General features: G+C 34.8%; 1 protein-coding gene across 1 annotated transcript; it reads left to right on the forward strand.

Annotated features, from left to right (window-relative positions):
• The first annotated feature begins 1877 nt into the window (after positions 1-1877).
• On the forward strand, positions 1878-14290 carry LOC103720597 (syntaxin-132-like). The gene is made up of 13 exons (XM_008810371.4): positions 1878-2090; positions 5063-5173; positions 5261-5317; positions 8166-8214; positions 8307-8395; positions 9142-9215; positions 9312-9354; positions 10221-10281; positions 10407-10432; positions 10512-10589; positions 10759-10839; positions 13023-13088; positions 13926-14290. The coding sequence occupies exons 1-13, from the start codon at positions 2073-2075 to the stop codon at positions 14091-14093; spliced, it is 921 nt and encodes a 306-aa protein (XP_008808593.2). The 5' UTR covers positions 1878-2072; the 3' UTR covers positions 14094-14290.
• Positions 14291-15637: the final 1347 nt, after the last annotated feature.

Below are 15637 nucleotides of genomic sequence, written 5' to 3' on the forward strand. Positions count from 1 at the left end.
TCATATATAGACTATTTATTTTTTTTATATATATATATATGAAAAGTTAAGGAATCAGCATATAATAGTTGAGAAATTGTAATAGAAAAAGAAAAGGGATGTTTGTGATGATATTGAAATTTTTGCTATTAGATAATCTATCATTTTTTTGGCATGAAAATAAAATATAGAACTAGATATAACTAGATATGACTAGTAGAATTCTATTTTTCTAATAGAATGCATGATTAATTAGCACACGGCTAAACCAAATAGAAGAAAAAATGATTCTAAGGGTCATGCTTAGAATTCAGAACAAGGGATTGCTCTATTTAGCAAATTTTTTTGTTTCATGTGAGATACAAGATGATCCTGTCATTAGTGCCCGGTAAAAAAATATTTGGGATGGAAGGACTAGAACCATCGGGTAACCAAACCGAAGCCACTAACATATCATTTGCCGCCATATTTCAATTTACTTCAATTTTTGGGAAGTATCATGTCAAAATAAGATAATATATATGGTAAAATAGGAAATCTCTTTCGTTTTTTTGAAAAAAGTTTTTTGAGATTGTGTAATGCTTACTCTCAAACTATTCATTTATAAAATTATAATATGCTCTATTTCTCTCTTCATTTTTTGTATTTCTATCTAATAATTTAGAACATAATACTAGACGTAAGGAGTAAAAAATGATATATTTTTTTTTATTTTCTATTTTTGTTATGATTTTATCTACTCTATATGTTTAGTTTTAATAAAATCAAAGGATCCAATATTTTTTAGATTTGAAAGTCTCAAGTAATCAGAAAGAGAGAAAGATATTCAAACTCTTGATACTAAAATAAAGCAAACTTGATTTTTATTATTCTATTATATATTATTATATATATATATATATATATGTGCTATATTATGCATGATAAGTATGATAAGTTATTTCTCATCCCGTTCCTTTTCATTCAATCCATTTCTTTATTTTTCTGATTTTCTCATTAACTTTGTTTATTTACTATGGAATTTTTTTCATATATTGTTAGTTTGTTACAATAAATTTTTGACCCTTGAATGGGTTCAGTGAACCATATTATTCAATTCGATTATATTACCTTGGTAATTGTTTTGGGAATAAAAAGTCTCGGACTTAGTCCCACATCGACTGAATAGCGAAAAGGTCTATGCCTTAAATGGAGGGTTTAATTACCCTTTTTTCAGGATACGCCTTTTAAAGGGCAAAACCGTGAGAGAAGTAAGCTGCCAATGACACGCGTTGCACGATGATATGTACGCACTTTTCCAAAGCGGACAATACCTTCTGTGGGGATGCAATGTTCTTTTTCTGTTCCAGTTTGGTGGGGACTAAGATTTGAGATCGGAACAGTGATCATCTTACTATTAATTGATTATATATATTAAAAATTATGTAGGTAATTATTTATAGATTCATTCTATTGCATTTGAGTATTTGATCTAACCGTTACAGGGTAATAAAAAAAAAAATTGTTTGTCTGATGGCTGTACCCATCAGCATAGATAATGGGCCCTCCCTGAGCACGATTCCAGCTCGGACCCCAAGGTCTGCGGGACCCAACTCGCCCACGGTGACCGCTCCAAAAAGTGAAACGCGTCCGGTAACCACTCCCCCTAGTCCCACCGCCCGCGACTCGTGCCTTCTGGGCCCCTCACGGTAGATTTTGTTGTGCTGTTCCTCCCGAACCAATTTAAAGAGCTTTATCTTCAATCCTCGCAGCTCTACCCTATCCCTCTTCTCTCATTATTATTTGTTCTATTGGAGACTCTGGTTGGCATAAACGTAACCCGAGGTAACGACTGAATACTCCTCGTCGGGACATCAAAGGCAGAGATACCCCCATCCCCTCCTTTCCCCCCCCCCCCCCCCCTCTCTCTCTCTCTCTCTACACGCGTAGAGAGCGCTTCGTCACCATTCTCATCATTCTCTTCTTCTCCCTCGTTCCGATTTGGAAACCCTCGAGGAAACCGCGTCGATATCTTCGTCGGTTTCTCGCTGTTAGGATCTCGCTGTCTCGAGCTCGGCCCCCGGTGATCGATCGGTCTTTCGCTTTGCTTGAAGATGAACAACCTTCTAAATGTACGTCTCCTACGGTGATCTTCGTTTCCTTTTTCAGTAGTTTGATTTCTTCTGTGATCTTTGTTTGTTCTAGATCTAGTAATGGTGGGCAGATTAAGCGAGATCCGAGCAGATCCAGATGTCTTTCTTGCGTTTGAGAGTTAGGTTAGAGTTATGTTTAGGAGAATATGAGAGAGTTGGAGAGAAGTAGAAGAAACCTAATCGAAGGTTAGGGGCAATGGGTGGAGACTCCGACATGTTAGATGAGAATGGGATATGCCATCGTTCCCAGTTGTAAGATCCAACGTTTCTGTTTAGGGATCACAGCTCTTAGTTGAGGTAGCTGCTGGGTTTTGAAAATGATTAGATGAATAAAGATCCAAACTTTGATGGAGCAGGAGGTAGTAAACGAAAGTATGGAACCCGAAGGGAAGAAAACATGATTAAGGAAAGACAAAAGAAATTCTAATTCAACATTGATATATAAAGTGTGCCTGTTATCCCTGTCTTTGAATTGATGTATCTCTAAAATAATGGCCTAAAGAGTCATGTTCTGAACCATGATGGATTTCAACATTTATAAAGCTCTTTTATCTACTAAATCTGCTACTTTTGGACACCTGCTCGTAAAGCATGCTCGTATAATTTAGAATCTTGATCGGCTTTTGTAAAGCAGAATAGTTTGAGTAAGGGGAAATTATTATTGAACGTGAATAAAAAGTGTTAAAAAGAAGGGTCGTTTGGAATTTGATACAACAAAGTTTTAATTAATATGAAATCAATAGTCTTCCTATCTTCCTTGTCTTGACAGTTTACAAATATCTGAAATAAGTGCCTAAAAAGTCTTGATCTGGATCATGTTGGAATTTAATCAAATATTTAATTTTAGCTATTAAATCTATTTCTTTTAGGCACTTTTTTTGACCTAGCAAGCACTTTGTTAGAGTAAGAGCTTTGACTAGCTCTGGTTGATCTAGAAGTTAGATTATTTGTATTTCTTTTAAAACCAAAATAAAACTGTGAAACTTTGATTGCAAGGTCATGACAGGGTCTGCCCTTTAGAGTTTGCCAAGTCATTGCACTTTGGAGTTGTTTTGGGTTCAATAGAAGAATGTGACCTGGCCAACTATTCATCAAGGATGATTGTTTTGAGAAGAAACTCTGATACATTTGTTGTTTTACAATTGATGCAGACAAGGAAATGAACCGCTCTGATGTTAAGCTTCCCACAGAGGTTTAGCTGATGGCATTGGGAGTAACTGAAATACATTCCCTAGAACTCAGTGAAAGCAAGATTAGTTGGCCTCCATATCTTGTAATCATGATGGTAGTTTCTAGGTTAATAGATGTTTAATTTACTTTTCATTCAAATGAATCAACTATATTCTGAGCTCTATAGCTCAGAATCCTTCACAGCTTGAGACACGAATTAATGCTAGCCAAGACCTTTTACTCGTTATTTTACAATGAAGGGACACTAAATATCTATATTCTTCATATGATGATACACATAGATGTGCATGAAGCATAACTGGTATTCTCTGAGGAATTCAAGTTGCCAGCTAATGATGAAGATTTCTGTTTCATCTATGCATACTGATGTAATTTCTTTAGTGTAGCTTCCCATGATATGCTTCTGTGTTATGTTTAATAGTGCTTTTGAGTGTGTATTGTTAAAGTTCTGAATATGTAATGGGAAAACTAAATGGATGGCACAGATATTTAAGTATGTACTATGACATTTCTCCTTGTATTGAGAGCACAATTTTAGCCATCCATGTTCTGTTATATGGAAGTGGATACTTCCATTCTGTAAGAAGGAAGCTGTTCCTTTAGGGTGTTATTTGATTATTTACTGCTAAAGGTATACAAAAGGAAACATTTATAAGTTAATTATATTCCTTTTGCTGTATTGTTTTTTATAACCCCATTGAGGAGGGCAATAAGCATAGCATGAAATTAACTGAGACGAGTGGAGTTGTGGTAAAACTATGAAGGATAAATAAAACAAGTTCAGTAATGAATTACATGGAATAACTTTAATAATGTGTGGAGGGTGTTCAGTTATGTCTAAAGCAACCTACAGAATCAGAGATGCCTCGCTAGTTGCTACTTGCTATGTACGTTAATTAGATTTATCTTGATGGGTTGGATACAGAAAAAGTGGCCAAATCTATTTGACTTGGATTGATGTTGAAAGAAAATACTTGTTTGTCACATTTTATTAAGAAGAATCAGGCCTTAAATGGCTTATTAACTGCTATGAGGCAAACCTTACAATGATGGAACAACACTTGTTTGTGTTTGTATTAGCTTGAACTTATATACTACAAGCATTTAAGCATTAGTGAATTCCTCTATTTTAGTTGAAACTTTATCTAATTCCTAACAACTTTCTCTCCAATAGGGGGCAGAATGGTGGTTCTCTTTTATTATAATAATTGCTGGCATGTTTCAGAAGTACATGATGAGTCTCTAAACAATTCAAAACTAAATGGGCATGGATGTGGTGTAAGGATTTGCTTATATTTTATTTAGCATAGGTTCTAATACTTTTAACATATATTATATAGTTACTATTTCAAAAATCAAGTTGTACATCCGAATGGAACTAAATAAATAAGGTACTTTCTTGCAAATATTTTTATTAAAGTATGAAAATACAGCATGTGTAAAAGCTTAATTGCACGTTGGATAACTGCAGATTCATCCATTTTGCTCAATTTTTGCTTTTTTGTATCATATCAGGCTGTTAGCTTCAGCTCCAGTTGGAGATGGTTTTGTAGATTTAGGCAAAGGACCTTATCTACTCATTTAATTATATGCACTGTATAATTAGTGTTGAGAAAGACAACTTAAAACAGATTTATACTTATTTTTACCATACGTGGAACCTTCTTGGCTGATGCAATTTGTACCTGAACATTCATTCCCTTAGTAAAATGATGATGATCTGCATTAGTATTTTTTCACCCCTATTTGTTGTTCTACAGGACTCCTTTGAACTCCACCGAGGTGAGGCTTCAAGAGATGGAGACATTGAAATGGGACAACAGGTTCCAATGAATTCTGCTGATCTAGGTCTAGAAGGCTTTTTCAAACAGGTATAGGGTATAATCAGTAGTTATGTCACCATGTGTGTGTTATCTTGCATCATTTTTGGCACTTTAATTCAGCGGCATGGTTCTTAGGTTCAAGTTATTGAGAAACAAATTGAGAAGCTGTCTAAGCTGTCGAAGAAACTTCAGGTATGTTTTTTTTTCCTTTTCAATTTTTAAGGTCACCATTTTCTTATTGGATCCCATACAAAGTAAAGTTTTGAGGTCTTTCCTAAATATATTGGTTTATGTTGCTCAATTAAGCATAGCTTGTACTGTCATTTCAGTTATATATGTTTGCTTTTTTCTGATATTAGTTCTCTTTTGAATATGCCACTTATTGGATGGTGCCAAATAAATCTGCCTACTAGAAAGAACAACTAAGGCACCCACCTAGTTTTCTATGGTACAAGATGGAAAGCCGGTGTCTCCCTTAATTACTCTAATACTTAAGTTGCCAAGTTAAACCAATCTTTATGTCATTCACATGTATTCTAAAAGAGAATGTTGATGATTTTTGTTTTTTCCCCTTTTTTTTGCTATTCTGGGGCTGTCATGGGATCCCACAATTTTATAAAACCTAAGTTGAGGTATATAGTCATTAGGAAATCTCTATCAAAGAAACTTGTGCTCTTATAATTGCTTCTAGTGTCAAGGATTAAAGACCTACTAAAATGGGATGGTACCATCAATACCCTACCATGCTGACGGGAAACAAAATCGATATGGGATGCAGGATCCCTATCCTTAATTGGATCGGCACATCCTACCCCGACATGGTCGAAACCTATCAGGATTTGCTGGTATAGGGTTGGTTAGGCTGATAGCGAGCATGTCACAATCAGGTCGCCTCATTTGAGGAAAAAGGAGACAGCTTGGGGGCCACATCCTTTTTTTCTTTTCCTTTTGGTCACAGTTTGCTATAGGTGGGAGACTGAGAGCCCGGATTTGGTGAGGCAGTGATGTGGCTTGTCCTCCTTGATGCCAAAATATCACCCATATTTATTGTTAATATTTTAAATATTATATGTTTTTAAAATATTTTAAATATTATTTAAGTTATGGGTGTTGCTATCAATACTGCCACCATATGCCCATTGAAATGTCTCAAAAACCAATTAAACATGAAGAAAAAAGAGTGCAGAAAACATCCCAATACGACATCAAGGCATAGGATCATTTCAAGGGTCGGGATAGTACTATCTAAATATCATACTGATACAATGAAAAGCCTGTATGGGTCTTGATACTGGTATATCCAACCTTGCTCGACGTGGATAATTTGCTATTCAAATTTCATAATTTCGGGATTGCCATGGCCATTTAGTAACAAATTAAGTCTTTATCATACTGGATACCTTTACTGTACAAAGATTGTTGACATCTATTTGATTGCAAAGATTCTATTCACATCTATTTGATTGCAAAGATTCTATATGATGCTTGAAGTCAAGAAAAGCATGCCAATAGAATTAATGCTATGCGTGCCCCATGCTCAGGAAATTAAAACTTTATGATAAGTTTTTATTCCTCTTGAAGTAAATTGAAGCAAAAGCTTGAAAAATTTTATATTTTGAAACTGATTTTTTGGAATACTTAGCATGAACATTTTCCGTTTTCTCTCATTCTATATCTTTATATCTTCCATTCAATTATTTCTATCTGACTACTTTAATTCCTATTTCCTTGTGCAAACATTTAACATCATCTAGCTTCTTGCCATTATTCTTGCTTTGTGCTGCAGGTTCTTTTGGATCAGGAAAATGTTCTCCAGTATTTGGCCACTTTTCATTTACAAATTGTGAAAGTTATCAATTGATTGATACATCTTGATTACTACTACTACTACATTTTTTCTTATTGATCTTTCTTTTCATACCAATTGAGGGTTCAAAAATGTAATTGTCTTTTGGTTCATATCATATCAAAATCAACTTTCTTTATACATCTTATTGAGAAAAATACAAAAAAAGGGAGAAGGGTTCATCGACTCTATATATCATGCACATCTTTTTGTCTATTTCATGACCATACAACTTTTATTAGAAATTGTGAAGTCTTCTTTGTTGAGACAAAAAGCAACTAGTTCCACCTGCCAGCACATCAAACCAGTCACAGGAGATGGATGTGGCTGCAATAGATGCTCATCCATCGTACTAAATTTTTTGCTGCTGCTTTGTCAAGCCTACATTGTGTGGGTTATCTAGTTCTAGAAGTTTGTTCTTGTGAATGGTTTCTTTGCTTGGAATTCGTTTGTAGATGAGCACACAGTGGGAACTAAAAGCAGTTATCAGATCCTCATTGTGCACAGAGCCTAGTGCAATTAATCAACTCATGCACTTGATGACTGTGACTCCCTAATCAGTAATTTGAAATAATATCATTTTATTGTATGAGACTATCTCAAGATAGCTTAATCTGCAAGCAGCCTCATTGAAACACAAAATTAAATGTTGGTTTTGTGCTTTAAAAATATTGTTATCTGTGTTATAGTTGAAGGCAAAAGTAAAATTGTGAAATTATATATATAGTTAACATCTTGAAGTCTCAACATGATTGGTACTTGGAAATGGTATGCTGGAATATTCTTGTGATTGTGTTCAATTTGGAACTGCTGCTTTTCTTAAGAGCAAGTTTAGTCTGGTTGCATCAATTGTCTGAAAATGGAAGTATTATGATACATTTCATGAAATTTTACTTATTTTTACAAATGACTCTTGGGAAATTTAGTGTAAATATTTACACTGCATATTGAATTTACACTTTGAGGTGGGTGTTCTAGTATTCTCGTCATAAATAATCTTGTTTCCTGAAGAAATGGTTCAATCTTGTTAATTTAGTAAAAAGTTAATGTGTATACACCTGACCATATTCTGGATGCTTCTATTAAATATCTGGAATAAAGATGATGTGTCATGTCTACCAAAATTTCTGCTCCATTAAGTTAATACTTGTGCATCTCATCTCATTAACTTGAATCAACTTGCTATGCCTGTAGACTGCGAATGAGGAGGCCAATGCTGTCACCAAGGCATCTGATATGAAAGGTAGGTTTGGTGTTACACAGTTAATTTTATTATTCAATTTTTTTGCCTCTATAATATTGTAGTTACAATGAAGCATATCTGTTTGCTTGTAGGAATCAAACAGCGCATGCAGAAAGATATTGATGAAGTGGGAAAAATTGCACGTGTAGCAAAGGCCAAACTTCAAGAACTTGACAGAGATGTATGTTTTGCATTATTGTAATGCTGTGATAAACTTTGCTAGTTTAAAAAGGGAGGGAAGATAAGTGATTCCTAAGGACTTCTCTTTTATACTTTCTAAAAATGTCAGAATGAAACTGCATTGATTATGTCAACCATCAAATTTGTTTTATATTTGGATTTTTTTTTTTGTGCTTCAGTTTGCATCCTGCGGATCTGTTCAAAACACATTAGGATACCTATTCCTTTTCTATTGTTATTGATCTGTATGCCATCTAATCTTTTCATTTACTTTTCCTGTGTGATTGTTTCTAATTCTGCTTCATTATATGTTTCTGATGAAACTTAATTAAGTTCCCTGTTCACTGTTCAACTGTTATATTCTTCACATGTTTAGTCATATTTTCGGATACTGCTAGATGCTTTTTGGATGTACCCCTTGCATTGTCTGTCAAATGAAATCCTTTTTTTCTCCACTGAGTCGCTTATTCATTTGACAGCTGTAAGAGAAGAAATCCACAACATTTGCACTGAAAAGTCTGTCAAAGAAGGCAATTTCCTTTTGTTTTTTTAAGCTAATTTGAATTCATAGTAGCAGTGTCTTTAAAACAATTTTGTATATTTCTCCATGTGGTGTACATTGATTTCTACTAGTTCTGCTATATAGGACTGCTGTTACTTTTCTTTTTTTCTTTCTTTTTCAAGATATTTGTCGATGTTACTTTTCATAGTCAGAAACTGACTTTTCTGTATTGTACCTTAAACTAGAATTTAACCAACCGACAGAAGCCAGGATGTGGGAAGGGGTCAAGCGTAGACCGATCCAGAAGTGCAACTACTGTGTAATTTACATGCTTTTTTCACTATTGCCATATATTTATGAGGTGTTCCATTTTGAGATCACCTGGCTTATGTGCCAAGTTTATTGATAACTGCAGAGCATTAAAAAAGAAGTTGAAAGAGCGGATGTCTGAATTCCAGGTAAGATCATCCCAAATTCATCAATCATCATGCCTGTTTAATGCATCTCTCATACGTCATCTTAGAATATCTGACAGATGAAGAAACATACTAGTGATCAAAGCAAAACGACATGAAAAAAGGTTAAAATATGCAAACGTGTGGGAAAAGCTATATTGTATTCCATTATCATTTTAAATCCATAACCATAACCGTCCAGCTGGGATTGGGTTTAGGTCCAAAGCCTGGATGAGGCAAGTGGAGGGTTGATGTTTGTTACAACTTGTCAAACTATGATGAAATGGTTTTAAAACTGATATTCCACTATGTTTTTTAAATGTGAAGAAATTTTCTTTTTCTAAAGCAACACTGCAGGTTTTTAGAGTGTTACTTGGAGGCTGTAAAACTATTTGTCACTTATCAAAATGTTATTGCATAGACTATTTCTCTTAACAAGGACCAAAAAAAACTGGTTAGATGATTTCATGATTCCTAATGATGGGAAAAAACCTTGTGAATCATTTACGTCTTTGCAATTTATACATGGACTATGCTAGTCTCATGATCATTGACAATTTGGTAACTTTTAATAGGGAAAGATATGACTTAAGTTAACCGAAGGGAAAGGAGGAGAGAAAAGAAAGTATAATACTAGTTGCATTTCATTTGCTGAGGAAATTATAATATGATGAACTAGATGTCCTTGAAAATACAAGTTTTAGTTTGAATAGGGTATTAATGATGCTTTAACCTGAGGCAATTGGCATGATTTTTATACATTGACATCATTGGGTAAATAATGGAGGAACATTTAGAACTTTAGTTCAGTAGAACAAGTTGTGCTTTACAAGTTTCTAATGATGATGCTTGCTGTATTTGCTCCTCAGACTCTAAGGGAGACAATTCAGCAAGAATATCGGGAGGTTGTTGAAAGAAGAGTTTTCACAGGTTGATTCCTCGCTGTTTAAGATGGAATTAGATCTTGTGGCATTCAGGGATGAACTCCTATTTTATTTTTTTAATTTTTACACTGCTAACTTTTTCTTTTTCTTTTTTTAATGGATGTCAATCAGTAACTGGTAATCGACCTGATGAAGAGGTAAGGTCATTTTTTGTGAATATTTTGGCTGGTCTTACTGCTACGTATACATATTAGGCCATGACTTTTGGTTCTCCAGACGATTGACCGATTGATAGAGACAGGAGACAGTGAACAGATTTTTCAGAAAGCAATTCATGAGCATGGACGTGGCCAGGTTTGTCCGTTACATTCTTTACAGGTTTTATTTATTATTCTCTTTTAAAATACCATCTGAATAGTATAAATTAGAGTCGTTACCATAAACCTTGAAATTTTTCGCTGCAATGTGTTATGAATGTCAAGGCACAATTCCTAACAGCAGACAACTTTATTGTTTGATGCAGGTAATGGACACCCTTGCAGAAATTCAGGAACGTCATGACACTGTCAGGGAACTAGAAAGGAAGCTTCTTGAGTTGCAGCAGGTCATTCTGTTCATAGCAATTTTTAAATCAAATGATTTATATTAGCCCATAATTATCTGAGGTCTGAGAGAACACTAGTTTAACCTCAAGAAGAAGGGTAAACTGAATTCTGCTTAACCTTTTCAAATTTAATATTCTTGTTCATGCTCAGTTATAATGAATGGTAGTCCTTGTTATGCTTACACGAGTTAGTTTTGACCAAGTTCCTACATACACTGGACAGTATATCACCCATTCCTCATTTCTAATATAGATTGATTAAGAGTCTGATTAGACTACCTTGATTCTTATCTGGAATATTTGATGAACTTCATTTACCATCCCGAACAGTAGTGAAAATAACATTTGACAAAGAAAGAGTATTCCAAAGCCATTAGCACTAGGATCATTGGCTACAACTAGTAGAAAATATTCAGTACATCCTCTGGTCATGTAGGAAATAGCAATTAATGCATGTTTTTGCTTGAATCTTAGCTTCATGGCGTCCACTAAATCATAATATAATAAGGGGGGTCATCCATTGATAGTGCTAGCTTTTCTATTTCTTTGTCAAACTTTCATGTTACTGTAGATATCCTCCAAAGCCAAGCTTGCAACTTATCTGAGCTGTTCCACATGCCTGTTCCATTAGTTTACTCTACACCCTTAGTTCACAATTGACATGACTATTTCATTCTTGTTTCTTTGATTCTTTCTCCACTCACCTTATATGCTATTCTAGCTATCTTGGCTATCTTGACGCTTTGAATGAGTACCACTACTCATCCAGGCCTACTGAAAACTTTTTCTTGCGAAGTTGCACGTGATGCGATCTTAGGGGACTCTGTGCTCTTTGTTCATGATGCATGCAACTATCAGTCCCTTTAATTACTTAAACCATGTCGTTTTTTCTAATTTCACCAGATAAAGCTCAACTTTCTTATGTCAGCTGGAGTTCCATTTATATGGCACAGGGGCTCCAGATATGTTGGATTTGTAACAATTCCATGCTTTTTGATGGGAATTGGCCAGCAGAATAATCTTTGAGAAGTGTGTCACTGAAAAATAGATAACTTAGAAAATCTGATAGCATTTCCTTATGGGCGAAGTCTCTCAAGCTTTGAGTTTTGAATTACCTTCAAGATGCTTAAAGCTAAATGCCCATGCATGCATCTTTCAATTATCTTCGAGAGTTCTACCTATTCTCAAAATCAATGAGGTTCAAAGGTAGCTAAGATGACTGAACATAGTTGTAAGTTGTAACAATAAGCACAAACATAGAAAACAAGAAACAACTAAAGAAGCATTTAACCAGGTTATTGGATGCCCTGAAATGCTATTTGAAATTATGCCATGCCTTATGTTTTTAATCTAAACTGCACATTATTTGCAAGATGTATCAAGAAGGCAATACAAGGCTTGGTGATGTTATGATCTACAAAAATTTTGTATAGCTTTCATTATGTTTCAAAAGAATCATAGTCATTACAAATCTAACTCCTCCCATATAAATTGCATGTGTAAAATTTGATGGTCCAGCAAGGTTCCTTGTATACCATGCCCGAGTATCCAAACTTTGCCCTATCGGGAGTTTAACCTCCTATTCTCTGTTATTCCAAACAATTCAGTATTATACGATTTTGCTTGGCGAACCAAGACTGCCATTAAGAAAGGGCTAAGTTGTAATTAGTTAGCCAAAGAAATTGAGCTCCTGCTTATAGGTCTTTAACTGTTGTAGTTTTTTTAGTAGCCAGGTTAAAGAGAATGAACAGAACTCCTTTATTGGATGAACAAAGAAAGCCAAACATCCTTGAATCTTGACACTCTTGGTTGTTATGGATCAATGTTTTATATTTTAAAAGAACCTGTGTTATGCTTGCAGGCAGAAATTTGGATGGAAATGAATGTAAAATGAACATAGAATTTATGGTTTGAAAATGAGAATAGTTGAGTGACTACCTAAGCTGGGATGCTTGTAGATGACTTTTAGCAGGTCATGTGTTTGTGATTTTGATCAACGACACTGATGTCTCTACAATTTAAGTTGCCTATCTTTTATTGTTGTCATTTCTATTAAAATTCATACTCTAGTTAACTCATTATCTTTATATGTTCTGTAGAAAGAGATCACGGAAAGAATAATAAGAATTTTTTTCAATGACTTCATAAGGAAATACTAATCATACATTTGTATTGTGATGTAGATTTTCCTTGATATGGCGGTGTTGGTTGAGGCTCAAGGTGACCTGCTGGATAACATTGAATCTCAGGTATCAACAAACATTTCACTTATGTCCAGAAAATTTGGTCAGATTTAAGGCTATGAAGGTTTTCATTCCTTTCATATTTGACACAAATAAATCGCCTGTCATATTGCAGTTTCATGGCGTAGTGGATTCTTTGTCCATCAAAATTATTAATTTTTTGGGGAAATTCTAGCCTCTCTAACATTCACCATGCATTTTATACCACCTTAATATTCTATACCATGTTAAAAGTGCAAGATGGTTTCAAGGGTTGGTCTATATTCATAGTAAAATTGTTATTAATTTTTGAAGCAAACATGTATTCGAAAAATCATGTTCACTTTCTTAACTTTTCTATGTTTATCTTTAACCAATATTTTATCCAAACTTTATTCCACTGAGCTTATTTGAATAGTAAAAAATATCCATTCTTGCTGGAACCCCCAATCAACATAGTTGGTATAATTTGACTTCAATTTCTAATATTGCATATGCATGTCCTGGTGTACTGGTAAATCCAAGTTGTGGTTGCAATTTTTGATTGCTAACTCTCTAGCAAATACTGGTTAACTATAATATTTATGATTAAAATTTTTTAACAAAGGAAGTATTTTACGATACCAGATATGAATGGTTTTCTATGCAATTGTTAATAATGAGAATGATGTGTTTTCATCAAGCATGAGGTGATCAAGCACCAAGAAATACTACGATGGTACGTATTGCTAAAAAGGAGTTTATTACAAATGACGTCTGAACGACTGACCTGATCTCTGTCTCCTTCAAAATCACTTGTTATGTTCATCATGACAGTATTCCTTTCAATATCCTTTTTCTGTCTGGGCTTTAATTTGTCTGTAGGTCTCGAGCGCTGTTGATCATGTGCAATCTGGGACAGTTGCACTTCAGAAGGCAAAGAAGCTACAGAAGAACTCTCGAAAGTGGATGTGCATAGCGATAATTATCCTTCTCCTAATTGTTGTCATCATTGTTGTGGCCGTGATTAAACCGTGGAGCAAGAATAAATAAAACGTGCCAGATGTGTAACGCAGATATATCCGTTGTGTTGATCTCTCTCCCTCTCTCTTTCTCAATATGCTTGATTCATGATTTCATGGAAGCCTGGAGATTTGTGCTCGTGCCGTTTGTGTTCAGTATTTTTTATAGCAAATTGGATGTTATTCAGGTAATAAAATGAGGCTTGCAGTGCAATTGTCGTGCCCTAACATGGAACATAAAATCTCTCTCCTCTCTTGTCCTAGTGGCAAAAGATGGTAATATCCAAACTGAAGTTTGATGGTAACTTTGTTTTCTTTCATGCCCAAATAGCAATATTCAAAGCTGAATACGTTCCTCTCATGGATCTCTGTGCTTCAATGCTTCAATGCTAAGCATTGCATCGTTAGGATTGGCAACATGTGCTGGACATGGATGCACTAATTCTTGTAAGTTAATTCATATCAAAATTGCTTGTTTAAGTAGCAGTGTCAGCCTGTATCAAAAGATGAAACTGGTTCAGGTTGGACTAATTGGCAATTCAAATAGAAATTATGTTTGAATCTGATAATAATTTTAACCAAGCTTCAATTTTCATTTGAGTTGGTTTGAATCAGGTTTATGATTTGTTTTATTGATTGATCATGATTTGGATCAGAATATCAAAATAAAACAAGACCCATATGAAACTAATTGTGCGGCAAACATATCACAATTTGATGGGCCCTTCCCTTCTTTATTGTTAGACTAGTGAAAAAATGGCCCCACATATAAGTGATTATCAACAAAAGAAATTAGTTGATAAACTACAACTTAGTGAACATACAATGCTAAAAGCATATTGATTTATAGGTCAAAAGGAGCAATGACATGCGTTGGCTTTCAGTGTGATCAAGCTTTTAGTGCGATCAATCTGTTGATTGTTCAATCTGCAGACAAGCAATACCATAATAGAAGCTTCTCAGGAATCAAATGTTAGAAATCCTAATGCACTTTCTAAGAGCCTCAGTAAAACAAGTCTACGAGTCCAAGTCCAGTCTAAGAGTCCAAGTCCTCGTCAAATTGTTAGTAGGACCAAATGCTCAATGGAAAAGTGAGAAGAAACTAAAGAACTCACGGAGAGCTCTTCCGAGAGAAGCAGGCGCTGCGCTCTCTCTGAATCCGGAATCTTGATGTCAGGAGAAATTATGCCCTAAAGGTAGAAGGCCACCACGATGTCCTCTGCTCCATTCTATTCCCTCGCATGTTCTCAGTATTCCAACATTCTAATTAAGATTTAGACTACAAGCCATGCTATTTGGGAACTCTTCCTCTGCTCCAATCTATTCCCTCCTATTATCCCTATTCCAGCATTTTAATTCTGTTAGATGTATGTCCTAAAAGTCAATATGTCTGATACATTAGTTATTCCGAGACATAGTTTTATACTTGACATTATTATTATTGAATAATAAATAGGCATCCTTTTCATTCATATTGTGTATATGTCTATGAATCGTCCAAGAAATTAATAAGATGATGCATATTCTCAAGAGTTGAGAATTTAAGCTATGTGTCATTGGTGATTAATTCCTAAA

Source organism: Phoenix dactylifera, chromosome 4 (genome assembly GCF_009389715.1).
Source record: "Phoenix dactylifera cultivar Barhee BC4 chromosome 4, palm_55x_up_171113_PBpolish2nd_filt_p, whole genome shotgun sequence".
Taxonomy (NCBI): domain Eukaryota; kingdom Viridiplantae; phylum Streptophyta; class Magnoliopsida; order Arecales; family Arecaceae; genus Phoenix; species Phoenix dactylifera.

Excerpts from the sequence above, each read along its gene's own strand:
- LOC103720597 (XM_008810371.4), top strand. Across the intron at positions 5,174-5,260 it reads TAGAAGGCTTTTTCAAACAG|GTTCAAGTTATTGAGAAACA; the intron begins GTATAGGGTATA and ends CATGGTTCTTAG. Across the intron at positions 10,433-10,511 it reads GTAATCGACCTGATGAAGAG|ACGATTGACCGATTGATAGA; the intron begins GTAAGGTCATTT and ends TTGGTTCTCCAG.